We start from the raw sequence: 12,464 nt of genomic DNA on the forward strand, positions 1-12,464 counted from the left end.
AAAACCCTAAACCCCTAATAATAAACCCTAAACCCTAATAGGCTAATAGTGTTTTGCGAAATCTCCTCCCTCATAATGTTCCACTAGGTTACGCTTTGTCCTACTCTTATTATCTGGATAATACAGTTACAAGCTACTGGGCGTGATGGTAAGCTCTACAGATAGTCGCTTGTTACACTGCAGAATGAGGCAGCCAGAGCATAGGCGCGGTCCCATCATCTTGACCTAACTCATTAGAGACATTGGTAGACAGCTTGTCTGTCCCAGGCCCTTTCATCTCACTTTCAGCTGAGACTGAGGCAGACGAAATGAATGGACAGGTATGAAACTAGTTAACCTCATTTTCAGCACGGCGTTAACTGCATTCAGGTGTCACATGACTTTGCGACCATAAAACACAAGACTGTGCTCTATTCATTTGTTGACCTACCTCAAATAAATCTAGTATTTTTTCAAAGCCCCTAGTGTCTAATATAATCGGTGCATATGTTCCAACTATTATTGTGGGTCTTGTTTCTCGAGGTAGATGATTAGATCAACCTTCATACTACATCTAAAATACGTCTTATATTTCAGATCAGAGTTAGACGTAGGACCTCGTGCTAGCAAGAACATACTCAAAGTAACCCGTTCCAGATATCCTAGTTGAATTATAAATAGTCAACTGGATCGCTAAATACCTGTTCATATAAAATTATGTGCTCTTAAATAATTGCAGCTTCCCAAATGCTAGATCATTTGGTATTTCTCAATAGCTCCAGCGCAACACGCATTTAACCTTTTCGCTCCGCCGGTTTTTTTGACGAGATGGATGGTTTTGGTGGCATTTGCGGTGGTCGAATTGCCTCAAGTGTCGGGTGTCTTGGAAGTAGTGGGTCGCCCAACGGTCAAATACGTTTCAGATCGTGCTGCCAGATAGCTTATGTGAACTGGTCACCCCCTGTATAGTGACTTTCCAGGACTGGCCACTCTGCAGTTGATATGATACAGACCTTGGTTTTCGATCCTCTGGATAGCCCTTGGAAATACTCTATGACTGTGGGCCTCCTCTTGGTGACAGTTTCCGAGATGTCGAGGGAAGACGCGAGAGACCACTACGAACGGTTCTAACCATACCATAACATCTTATTGCGATGACTGATAGTCAATTAGCCACTTTATTAGTATTTATATATAAGGTAAAGCTACTGCCTACCTGCCAGCGCTTCCCATGCTACTATAGCTTGTTCCAGGCTAATCACCTTCTCCCTTTCCCGAGAATTCTTAGACCAATCCTCTTCTTCGGCTGATGCGCCCCAGGCGCTAATAGAATACAGTCTTGGATCATAGTATATTGAGCAGTGACGGGTTAGCGCTACGCAATTGGTGCAGCTACTCGTCCTGCAGTGGACTAAAAAGGCATGGGATTCAAAGCATGACCTTCTGGCAGTTATAAGCTCAGTCTTGGGTGGTTTGCGTATACAGTATTCCCTATGCTGCTCGGTGGCTTCAACTATCGACAATACTAGAATCCGAAGCCATTGTTTGAGTACAACTTTTGTAGCACACTCCTATGCCCAGGATGTATCTGATCGGACAGATGCGGTGCATGACTTTATGTTCTCATCGTGAATACGACGCCAAGAGCATACCCTCACCTGCCATACAAGCCGACGTGTGGATTCTTGGCATGGATACTCATGCACGAGGGGAACCCGTGCCGTTATGCTATATCGGTCTTATATTGACGTTGGTTCTTTACATTTCACGAGGAAGGGGACAATCTCAATGATCATGCATCTAACTGATAACGTAGCGCAACGATCTTGTGTTACAAGGCAGACGCCTGCTCCCATTGTCGCGAAAGTAGGACTAATTCCGGGATTGCTAGGCCTTACAGTAGAACTGACGCGCGGTCAGAGAAGTTCGGTAAAACATGAAGAATCATCATTTGTGGGCGGCATTTCTAATCCATACCGGCTGCGAAGGGTACATAGGGCGGCCACTTACTGCTGCTCTTATCTTGAGGTGCATCCCAGCGCGAAAGGTCTCATATATGGGAGCGCAATCCAGGCAGCGGCTCATCATGGAGTGAAGAAGTGGCGCAAGCTCTGCTGGATGCCGGTGCTCAGGTTAACGCTCAATGAGGATATCACGGTAATGCGTTGCAAGCCGCGGCAAGAAATGGACAAGTATGCTCGGTACAAATGTGACTGAATTCTGGCGCAGACGTCAATGCTCGTGGGGGTATCTATGGAGATACTTTGACAGCAGCTACAGTACGAGACGAAAGAACACCGAAATTTTTCAACATTCTTTTGCAAGTTGGCGCAAAAGATGACTTGAGCGAAAGCGAGGGTTTGGATGGATCTGACGCGACTGAAGACATAGGTGGTGCCTTATTTGATATGCATATCATTAGTCCGTTGTATTGCTCTCACCACTGATGGATGCACATGAGGAATGAGGTCATAGCTTCCTGCATACCATATATGCGACTAATCGGGACATAATCATTATAAACGTCAGTACTATTCGGTTACAGAGGCATATTTTTGCCCGTCGTAGCGCGGGACTGAAGCAGATAACGATGTGGTCTTCGCTCATTGGTTGACCGATATTGCTTACATCATGCACCGTCCCCGATCAACGGTTAGCGTTTCTTCGTAACATAAGGGTATCAAGTCTTAAGTGCACGTGACTATAAAGATGAATGAAATAGACCTCGCCATATTGCTTTTTCGAATACCCATGGGTTACACGGAAACCCGATAAGAACCCACCCCTCATATATTACGGAAATACATACGAAACATTGGATCTTCAATAAGCATATATATATGTAATTTGTGTATATATTACCGTTATATATTTCTCTTTGCGGGTTTTGGGTTGGAGGTCGAAACCCAACCCGCCATTTGGCAAGGTCTAGAATGGAAAATTAGCCTCCAAGCATGAGTGGGGTCCGTGATATTTCAGCTAAGCCTGTGTACCCAGCAGACCAGTGTCTAACAGTAGCTTAAAGTTACTATATTCCGCACATCTTCGAATATGGCAATACGCTTGTGCTACAGGTTGGGCATCTTGTTGCTTTGCATTATGTTTGCTCTTTGACCTGGAGATGAGTGCAGCCTCCGGGCTAGGAAAGGATAGGGCTTGAAAGTCAAAATCACCTTTCTTCAGGGACGCAAAAGAAGGCGCCACCTCATTATGCGATGTAGCCTTCATATGCCAGAGTCAGATGCTCAGTAGGGAGAAAGTTCGCGGTAATGTTATCAGATATGAGTGGGTTCCGGGCTCAGCCAATGACAAGGAACGTGAAGGTAGATCTTGGTGTATGCACTTGTTTTTATAGCTAGGAAAACCCAAAGCAATCGCCCAACTGTCCCTATAGTCACTGCCACATAGAAGGGTGCTACCGCAACAAACAAATGTCAATGATTTCTGCGGTGATACACTGATACCTGAGATCCCACACAGCCAAGTCCTACAGGTTCTTCAGCTATAGGGCTGCGTAGGTGGAGGGAAAGCTTGAGGTGACAAATAGCTTGGACAACCCTTGGTTCGAACATCTTCCTAAATGACTACAGAAGGTTGAGGGGGACCGGATGGTGGTAGACTTCTGTAGCGTTCAGGCAGCTGGGCAAACCACAACACGAGTATGTTTCTCCCACGCTTCCGACGAGGGTTAAGCCTCTTAAGGAGGATAATGTTGCGAAAGCATTGATGCCCAGCATGGTGTTGAGGCGTCTACCCACGCTGAGGAATTAGTTCTTATTGTTTTCAATCTTCACTCGGTTCTCGGGGGGGAACAATCCATAAAAATCTTAAGGTTATAGGACGGGGAGCCATGGCTTACATGAGTTGCTTTCGCAAGGTGTCAGGCTTGTACCATTGCTTGACTGAAGGGATGACTAAACGTGGTATTGTACGGGGCGACATAGATAAAGCGGAACAACGCTCGACAAGTCAAATATTTACTTGTGAGACATTTCAGAGTTTGTGTAGCAGCTGAGACAGTAAAATTGCCATATGGCATCAGTATTGCGCTGGCATTCTTTACATCCGAAAGTTCGTTACAACCAAGCATCCAATCATTTCTCATTCACACTCAGCATGCTGTTTAGGTGGCTCCTCTTGTTCTTATTCTTCTTCTTTCTCGTTTCTTATCCTCGAAAGCCCCAACTCCAATCACCATTGTCTTCGGGATTGTAGTGAACCTCTGAGTTGGCCTTTTCGCAATCAACTGGAAGGAGCTCGATGCGGGCTCACCACACGGGCAGTTCCGATCAAGAAGCAAATAACATGAGATATTCGCAGCGCTATATTCTTTGGACAGCGCTTTAAAACATTTTCCCTCGTTGTGGTCTTCGGTAGGCTCAGATTGGGTAACTGGAATCGGTTGTTCACGCGAAGGCTCGCCATCATCCTTCGTCTCACTCCCGCCGCCGGTAACTCTAAGAATGTTTCGCAAGCGTGAGGTCACTACAGCTTTGCTGAATGCTGGATCATTCACAATTTCCTTGTAGAACTCATCCAGCTAGAATATTGGCTCATCCTGCGCAAAGCTCCTAGAAAGCATAGAGTCCAGATAGTGATGAAACCATTCTTCATTCTCAGACAATTTCGAAAATATCGACCGGGCTCCTTAAAGGATCTGGGAAATCGACAGGCTTTCGCTGAGAGTCATAATGTACTTTTGGGCAAGCGCGTCGAGGTCGTCTATCTCGTGCTTCCTGGCAGCTTAGTAAATCTGGACGCTTCTCTCATATTCAAGTTCAACGTTGTGTGGCTCTATTTGGGTTTCCGCACAAAGACCGTTTCATATCTCCTTTCATATGGGAAATGTATGATGGTGTGGCCAACATCCGCGTCGATCTCCAATTACAATACGTGGACTCCGAGACTATCTGGCTTGGGCTAGCAGATGCCCTGGTATATAATTTTCTGGAATGGAGTATTTCTTGTTTCCGACGGTAATGACGATGACCCTCTATTGTTCATAGGGACTACGATAGAGGCAAGGGGATTAGCACGCATCATCAGAGGCAGAGCATAGTTGTCTTACGATAATTTTGGCTGGTCGTAATCCATTGCTGAGCTCCTCGTGAAAGCCATGGGTGCTTTTCCCTCGAATATTGAGCTTTTTTCGTTCGTGGTTGGTTGGAAGATTGGTCATGAATGGAAAAAAATACAATTCGAGTAGAGCTTCAAAGTAAAGGATTCGAGAATAACCAGACCCGCGTAGAGGCCAACTCCTTGTAATCACAAAATTTGGGAGATTAAGGGTTCTGGTCGTCTAATTTATTCAACCCAGTGCTAAGACCTCTCCCCGAGAATCACACAGGAGAATATTGCGATGATACAGGGCGAAGAATGCGACCGGGTGTCTTCTAATAGGCTGCCTTGATGTGGACATGCCATCCGAGCAATAGGCACCCCTCGCATGACAGCCTTGCTGATATCCCAGCGTTCTTCGCAGAAGAAGTCTCTGACTCGAAGGAGAGTGTATGTGAGTACATTTCTAGTATGCTGAGTTGAAGCAAAAGAAGGCTGAAGGGTGTTTATTGTAAGTACTGAAGTGGTGTAAGAAAAAGCTAACTCTATTTAGTAATCAGAATGCCTCACCAGAAACCTGCTGAACTGGCGGTCATACTTGTATATCTCAATCTTCTGCTAGTCTAAAACAGAGGGAATGCTACACAAAGATTCCTTGCAACCAAATTCTTGGCCTGAAAGTCACAAAGGTATGTGAAATATATACCCTCCATGTAATGTAATTGTTTCTTAGCATGTTATTGCTGCCGAGGCAATATACGTGCTCTACAGGATTTTTTAATATAAGTGTCACACTCGAATGACTTGTGAACAAGATGAATCGACTAATGTGTGCGGTGCGTACAGTAAGCAGATAATGGGGTTAAAGCTCATAATGACATTGATGACAGTGGAATAATCGACCGTGGTACATGCAAAAGATACCTATGACTTTAAATTGCCGTAAATTTGAGTTGGAATAGCGTGATCACTTCTCCTAACCAATCGAGATCAAGTAAATTGAGATGTCACCGCAGAAAGTCATGTTCTAAATAGAAACGACGGAAAGATCCATAATCTAGCAGAGCTGTTGTGCTTATGCTAGTGACCATGTTTGTCTTCCGACCATTTGGCAGAGTACTGGATAAATGGGTATTTTGGTTGTGTAGTCCGCCATGGTGGAGTCGATGCTGGCCCCAGACACAGTATCATGCGGGAGCTCAAGGTTGGGAACTCTTTAAGGAGATCATGAAATGGGCCTTGTACCCGGAGCTTTTCTAAACAATATGCAGCGTACTGAGCCAACCAGTCTAGCAATTTGTCGTGTTGCGGGAGCCCGAGGAAAGAGACCCGTAAAGCATCAATTACTGCGAGTTGTGTGTCGAGACTGTTCGGTTTGTCCAAGTTCGTTATACAAGCAGTCACTTTTTCAAAAGCCAGCTGTTGAAGATCGGGAACAATGTAAGTCTCAGAAAATATGTATAGACGGATATGGACAAGAAGGGGGTGGTTCTCTGACGTCGAGTCGGTTTCGGGAGTTGTGTTTTCAGGCTTCTCGTCAATATCCGTCTCCGTGCCTTCCAGCAAAATTGGAGTCTGTCCAGTGTTGGTTCCGCTGATTGTGGCGGGATAATCGCCTCGGTATGCCCATTCGATAAATCGTGCAATTGTACCCTCTGCCACGTCTTCAAATACATACACGCCGCTCTGGCCTTCCTTGAGATTACTGTCCAAGGCTGCAATCAACGGTGAGGACTTTGAGTGAAGCAGCGTTCGATGGATCCTAAACGAACGTCTCGTTTGACCAACTTGAAGGGAAACAGGATCGGAGTCTAGAAAGCTGATTTAGGTCAACCTCTACTACAAATGCACTTTAAAAGGAGTAGCTCACTCAAAATACGATAATTCTCGTGCTTCTCTCATTATACTATTCGTTTCATCAAGGGGCGAGTTTTGACGAGGGGTGGGCGGCAAATCTTCATTCAAGGTTTCAATTTCCGAAAAGACGATCGGACTGAGCAGTTGTGGTGGTCTTTGTTTCCTCTTCTTTTTGCCTGCCATAGCTTTTCTAGTCGGAAGGTAGGATGGAAGATCTCTAGACTTGTACCATCTTAGTGCAGAATGGTCGACATGTGTCAAAGCACGATTGGTGGAGAAATATGAGTAATGAGTTGGATGTACTGCCTGTATGGGGCTAGGCAAGAATCACGTATATGTTGCAGTAGGTATTCTGGAGATACTCTTAACAATTATTTTCTTTCACGATACCAGGCTAATCGCATCGCATACTTTGGCAAAGAAAGTCTGAAATTGCACTGCATCTAGCTACAGAAGCAATCCTCACTTCGCGTGATCCCCACCATAGTTCCTCTCACCTTGATAGTATATAATAATTCTTAGTATTTCAACCATGGAGATCACGTGGCTTTACTTATAATATCTATCAGCTGAAGGGACCTTAGGGCTGCTTTATTTCTTATTATTATCTAGATTCAGGTTTTGTATACTGTAACTGCTTGCAATATCCTGTTAAAAATATCTTGATGGAATAAACATGTCTCCTCCATTTTTTTTGAAAGTATTTATTTATTTGATGTAGATAGTTATATTCTTGATAGTTCTCGCCTTTTAGAACAACAATCTCAAGATATTTAATATTATTAATACAATTTTTAGATTATAACTCGTAACTCACATTGAAAAATATAAAGTAGATAAAGCAAAGTCTTATCTAAAAAAAGTATAAGAGCTAGAAGTACTCATTTATTTAAATCATGAAGTACCAGAAACAGGAAATATAATATTCTATCACTGTAGACTGATTAATATTTTTAATATAAGCTGTATTATAACTGACCTGCCTTGTAATTTAAAAATCAGGCAAAAAGTAGATCCCTACAGAACTAATTAAGTACTAGGAATGATTTACATCCAGATATATAAATATTAGAGTATAAAAGTCTGTACTCTTATATAATAAGCCGCAGTACCACAATCCAGCTTGGATAATATATAATAATATCAGCCAAATACATTGAGGGGTTTCGACGGAAAGTTATATATAATATTATAACAGTTTGCAGAGAGATGTTATTCTATATGATATCTTGCGCTATTACTATGTCTACTCCAGAGTCTCCATACTTTTTCCCAGTCCCTAGTGTAGTATTGGTGGGGATCTTCCATGGATACTTTATAAGCAAAGCTCTTGGGACGGTCATGTTAATAATACATTGATGATGCAGTATCTCGCACACGTGCTGTATTGTATTGAATACTAGTCGAAAGCCAGAGAAAAGCTGCAGGCCAGATAATAAGTAACTCACCATAATCCTAGTAATTATCATTCCTGGTGAATTTTTGTCAGAAGCCAATTGTTTTCTGCTCCAGTATACCATGATAAATACCCGACTCGGGTATATAAGTAATAGTATAATTTTTATTCTTTTCTACTTTTACTAATACTGATCTTTATATTCAGTCTCTCTATTTTAATGAGTCTATCTCCTGATCCTTGAAGTTCCTCAACCTCAGATTCTACAGGTACTATGTAATATCTAAGAAATATAATTATAGTAATTATCTTTTCTGGAAAGTTCTTTATTCAAGAATATATAATTATATTAATCTTTAATAGTACGGGATTTGCCCTTGCTACGGCATCTATTACTGACTCTGTAATATTAAATACTGCTAGTTTTAGTGCTACAGGGCCTGTTGCAGCTTTATTTATTATAGTATAATAATTTTTAATTAGAGCAGTTTAAGCTGGAAGTCTGTTTACCATATTACAAAGTGCTGTGATAGGAGGTGCTGTTATAGGAGTATTTATAATAGCTTTAAATATTAGTATTATAATGGTGGGATCCGTGGCAATCAGAATACAGTGGAATTATTTTAAAACAGTACCACGGATGGGCTATAATATTAAAAATACTAGTAAGACTGGATACTGTAGTATTATAGTTCTATCTCTCTGAACGCTGCTCAAGGCTAACTTAGTTATAGATAGTGATCAGCCAGATAATGGATTTAATTACAGGGTAAGTAATCCATAGTCTTATAATAAAATTAATTCTTTAGAAAAGGAATGGGTAAAATTGCTTTAGATAGATTTATCTTGATTAAATATACTAAATATCATATACCAGGGTTACTTGTAAGAGGAAACCTGTTTAAATATTTATTATAACTATATCTACAGATATTTTGTTTTTTATTTATTCTTACCAGCTGATCCTTCGGGATCTCATTCAATGAATAATAATAAAGGTAAGAGTCTATATGCTAATAAATCACCTTAGATAATATCTATACCAGTAGATCTCTTTCTTGTAAAGAATTATTAAAAGCTAAAAAATCTAATAACTAGCCTGAGCTTTACAGCAAGTTGCTCTTGTCTATGGAGGTATAATAATATCTGGAAATCAATGTTATATTTTAAATAAAAAGTATAAGGGAATTGATTAATTACTTAATATTTACAAGGAAGAAAATATATTAATAATTATTAGATTATATATACTGCTTATTGTGCTTTGACTTACTTACTCATGCAAGGGGCAGAAGGGTCATCAGAATACAGAGAATTTAATATCTGTATCACTGATTAATTTAATAGATATTATATGCTGGCTGGTCTAGATTAATACTAGTTTGAATGCTTTCCTACAGACTAGGAGATATACATGTGCGACTAAATACTTATAGTAATATTACTATATTATTACTTGAATAATTATATTGTGAGTATTTTTAAATCTATTAAATAGAATACACTTGAAATGTAACACACGCCACAAGATTCTTGACTAGACAGAGGTTGGATCACTATTATAAATTCTAAAAATTAACTTCTCTTATGTTTTTCATAGACCTATTATCTCCTCCCTGAAAGAAGGGGGGCGAGCAGGAAAAATGACGTCTCAGAGGGTACTGTTAGGGGGTTCCAGCGAGTCGGTGAGACCGGGTAAACAATAACAAACCCCAGTAATATTTCCAGACCTTATCCAAAACCCGTTATGGAAAGACATACCTGTATCGCAGAACACAGATATAATTGCTATTTGAAGTAAGTTAATCTTAACTATCTTATTAAGTAACCTGTCTCCAAGGATCCAAATGTAATCTGAGATATATTTTCTTGACCGGCTGTGCAAACTGAAGCATTTATATTAGTGCCTCTATGTCTGTGTGTGTGTGTGTGTGTGTGGCTTAGCTGTACGCCTCTTATTCCAGCTATCAGGAGAACCCGTTTTATGATACTAGAAGATGCCAGTTGTAGATAATTATTAGAAGCACATGCTCAAAGTAGTAGCTAAATCTGAAATATAGAGAGTATATAATTAGTGGGTCTATCTTAATAAAATATATAGTCTGATTAGCTGGGTGCGGTATATATGAATAATAATTATATAATACTAATAGAACTGGGCTAGTACCAGTCAAGGATTTTTCTATTTTCAGTTAACTTTTCAAAGAATTTACTTAATTACTTCATATAAATAGCTTTTAATAGTATAGTCAGGTAATATATTCTGCCTTAATAAGTTTAAGTTTTTGGTATCATTTAACAGTTGGCTGTCTCCAGCAGTTCTAGAAAAAGAAAATCTAAGCATGAGGACCAGGTACTCTTTATATAAAAATAATTAACTATACTAAAAGATTTACTAATAAAACTTATTAAATGATTTATTAACTAGCAGTCTCTTACTCATTATAAAAATATGTAAACTATATTTATAAATAATAATCAATTAATTACTATCTTACATCATGTTTATTGGGTATTTAATGCGAACAAGATAAAGCAAGGAACTGTAAAATTAATTTAATTATAATTATAAAATATAATAAATTATTCAGGTATTACTGTAGTCTCAAGTAAACTTTTATATAGTAATTATTATACTAAATATCTCTATCTGAACTTCTGGATATTCTCTACTTGAATATTATTAATCTTAAAGGTTCTTATTTATAATTAATATATAGGAATAATAGGAGCCTGTAAACACCGCCTTTTATAAATTAAATCAAGATCTATTTTAAAATAGATACAGTAGATATTCTTTAATTCATATATCTAAGATTCCTAAAGAGGTTAATTACAGAATCTAGGCTATGGAAAAATATCAGATTTACTAAATAATAACAGAGTTTCTAAAAGCTTTTCAAGAAAGTTATTATCTTTTACTAGAATTAAAGTTATAAATTATTCTACTTTAAGTACTTATCTAGGCGGTAGCCGTGCTTATTTTATATCTAGTATATCCGGAAACTCTCTCTTCCTATAGCCAGAACAAAGCAGTGTGTAAAGAATATATAATTTATGTCACAGCTTTGATATTTATTATATTTAATTATTTTTATATTAATAAGACTCACGCCTAGTACAGTAATCTTACTGATTTTATTATTAATTACTGCTTTCTTGGCCTGGGAGAATTACTTAGGCAGATCAGATAAAACTGTGTTCAAGATATCTGTGATAATAGAGAGTTTATTTAAAGAATATAATTATTATTTCAAAGTTATATACATGGCTTGTAGCTCTCGTGGAAAAATAAATAATAAAATAAGTATAATAATAAACTTGCAGGAATTCCAAGACAAGCGTTCAGTAGTAAAAATCTTAATTAATAAAAAGTTCTCTTCCAGGAGAATTGTAGATTCCTTATATAATATAAACTGTTAAAGAGTAATAAATTTAGTCAAAATAATAAGAAGACTATTACTGAAGTATATTTTAACAGCACAGTCTAGTTCTTTTAGTAGTATATAGGAAAGTCTTATTCTTACCTGAATAACTAGTATTACTTCATCTTCATACTTTCTCCATATTCTTTCTAAGGCGCTATCAAATTTAACTGGTATATATAACAGCCGTCCACTCAGACAGAGAATATCATAGATTAGATAATCTAGTAGTGGAAGTAACTGCTCTGTTAACTAAGATCTGTAATTTATTATTAGATTATACTTATAAAAAAGCTTCTTGATAAAGAATACTAATCTTAAACTCTCAGGCTTTTTAGCTACTTATTATCTCTTTAGTCTAGGCAATGATATCATATCAAACTCTGACTGAAATCTGTTGAGGACGAGGTATTCATGATAGTGCTAGAGAGAAGAGATCTGTCTTAATAAATATATAATATAGGTAGTGGGAAGAAGTAAATTAATATAATATATTTTAGATAAGATCTTGATTTGGTTTGTAATTCTGCTTGTATGTTTCTGAAATTATTAGTTTTCTCTGGAGCTATGTCGACAACTCACCTGCAGTGTGTATAATTACAGATTCCGATGGCTTCCTTGTTTTAGTACAGCCCTTAATTCTTGTATATTATGACCAGAATCTTTCATATTCTTCTCTCTTGCAGGCTAGCTACAACAGAACTAAATGGTAAATACCTATTTGCTTCCAATATGAGCTTCCAGTGAGA

General features: G+C 38.8%; 6 protein-coding genes across 6 annotated transcripts; 2 read left to right on the forward strand and 4 right to left on the reverse strand.

The window, feature by feature from the left end:
* Positions 1-1,767: 1,767 nt before the first annotated feature.
* Positions 1,768-3,750, forward strand: BO88DRAFT_430198 (uncharacterized protein; the record flags this gene model as incomplete). The annotated part of the gene is given in 11 exon segments (XM_025709224.1): positions 1,768-1,894; positions 2,008-2,103; positions 2,128-2,188; positions 2,273-2,400; positions 2,561-2,617; positions 2,637-2,676; positions 2,980-3,053; positions 3,163-3,196; positions 3,221-3,302; positions 3,504-3,541; positions 3,615-3,750. 11 exon segments carry the CDS (start codon positions 1,768-1,770, stop codon positions 3,748-3,750), a joined length of 873 nt encoding a protein of 290 aa, XP_025557462.1.
* A 372-nt stretch (positions 3,751-4,122) lies between these two features.
* On the reverse strand, positions 4,123-5,773 carry BO88DRAFT_430199 (uncharacterized protein; the record flags this gene model as incomplete). Its single annotated transcript, XM_025709225.1, has 5 exons — positions 4,123-4,150; positions 4,257-4,519; positions 4,620-4,742; positions 5,419-5,532; positions 5,744-5,773. The coding sequence occupies 5 exons, from the start codon at positions 5,771-5,773 to the stop codon at positions 4,123-4,125; spliced, it is 558 nt and encodes a 185-aa protein (XP_025557463.1).
* Positions 5,774-5,907: 134 nt separating this feature from the next.
* On the reverse strand, positions 5,908-7,086 carry BO88DRAFT_447481 (uncharacterized protein). The gene is made up of 2 exons (XM_025710375.1): positions 6,908-7,086; positions 5,908-6,856 (listed from the first exon to the last, which is right to left on the reverse strand). Exons 1-2 carry the CDS (start codon positions 7,075-7,077, stop codon positions 6,118-6,120), a joined length of 909 nt encoding a protein of 302 aa, XP_025557464.1. The 5' UTR covers positions 7,078-7,086; the 3' UTR covers positions 5,908-6,117.
* Positions 7,087-8,136: 1,050 nt separating this feature from the next.
* Positions 8,137-9,125, forward strand: BO88DRAFT_430201 (uncharacterized protein; the record flags this gene model as incomplete). Its single annotated transcript, XM_025709226.1, has 7 exons — positions 8,137-8,237; positions 8,498-8,514; positions 8,551-8,559; positions 8,593-8,718; positions 8,785-8,973; positions 9,025-9,063; positions 9,100-9,125. The coding sequence occupies 7 exons, from the start codon at positions 8,137-8,139 to the stop codon at positions 9,123-9,125; spliced, it is 507 nt and encodes a 168-aa protein (XP_025557465.1).
* A 2,155-nt stretch (positions 9,126-11,280) lies between these two features.
* Positions 11,281-11,463, reverse strand: BO88DRAFT_352728 (uncharacterized protein; the record flags this gene model as incomplete). The annotated part of the gene is made up of 1 exon (XM_025703607.1): positions 11,281-11,463. A coding segment is annotated over one exon (183 nt), but the record flags the coding sequence as incomplete, so codon positions are not given.
* A 246-nt stretch (positions 11,464-11,709) lies between these two features.
* Positions 11,710-11,964, reverse strand: BO88DRAFT_352726 (uncharacterized protein; the record flags this gene model as incomplete). The annotated part of the gene is made up of 1 exon (XM_025703606.1): positions 11,710-11,964. A coding segment is annotated over one exon (255 nt), but the record flags the coding sequence as incomplete, so codon positions are not given.
* Between the last annotated feature and the right edge of the window lie 500 nt (positions 11,965-12,464).

The sequence above is a fragment of the Aspergillus vadensis genome (genome assembly GCF_003184925.1).
Source record: "Aspergillus vadensis CBS 113365 unplaced genomic scaffold BO88scaffold_37, whole genome shotgun sequence".
Lineage (NCBI taxonomy): Eukaryota > Fungi > Ascomycota > Eurotiomycetes > Eurotiales > Aspergillaceae > Aspergillus > Aspergillus vadensis.

Excerpts from the sequence above, each read along its gene's own strand:
- BO88DRAFT_447481 (XM_025710375.1), bottom strand. The coding sequence starts at position 7,077 with ATGGCAGGCAAAAAGAAGAGGAAACAAAGACCACCACAACTGCTCAGT. Across the intron at positions 6,857-6,907 it reads CGAGAATTATCGTATTTTGA|CTTTCTAGACTCCGATCCTG; the intron begins GTGAGCTACTCC and ends GACCTAAATCAG.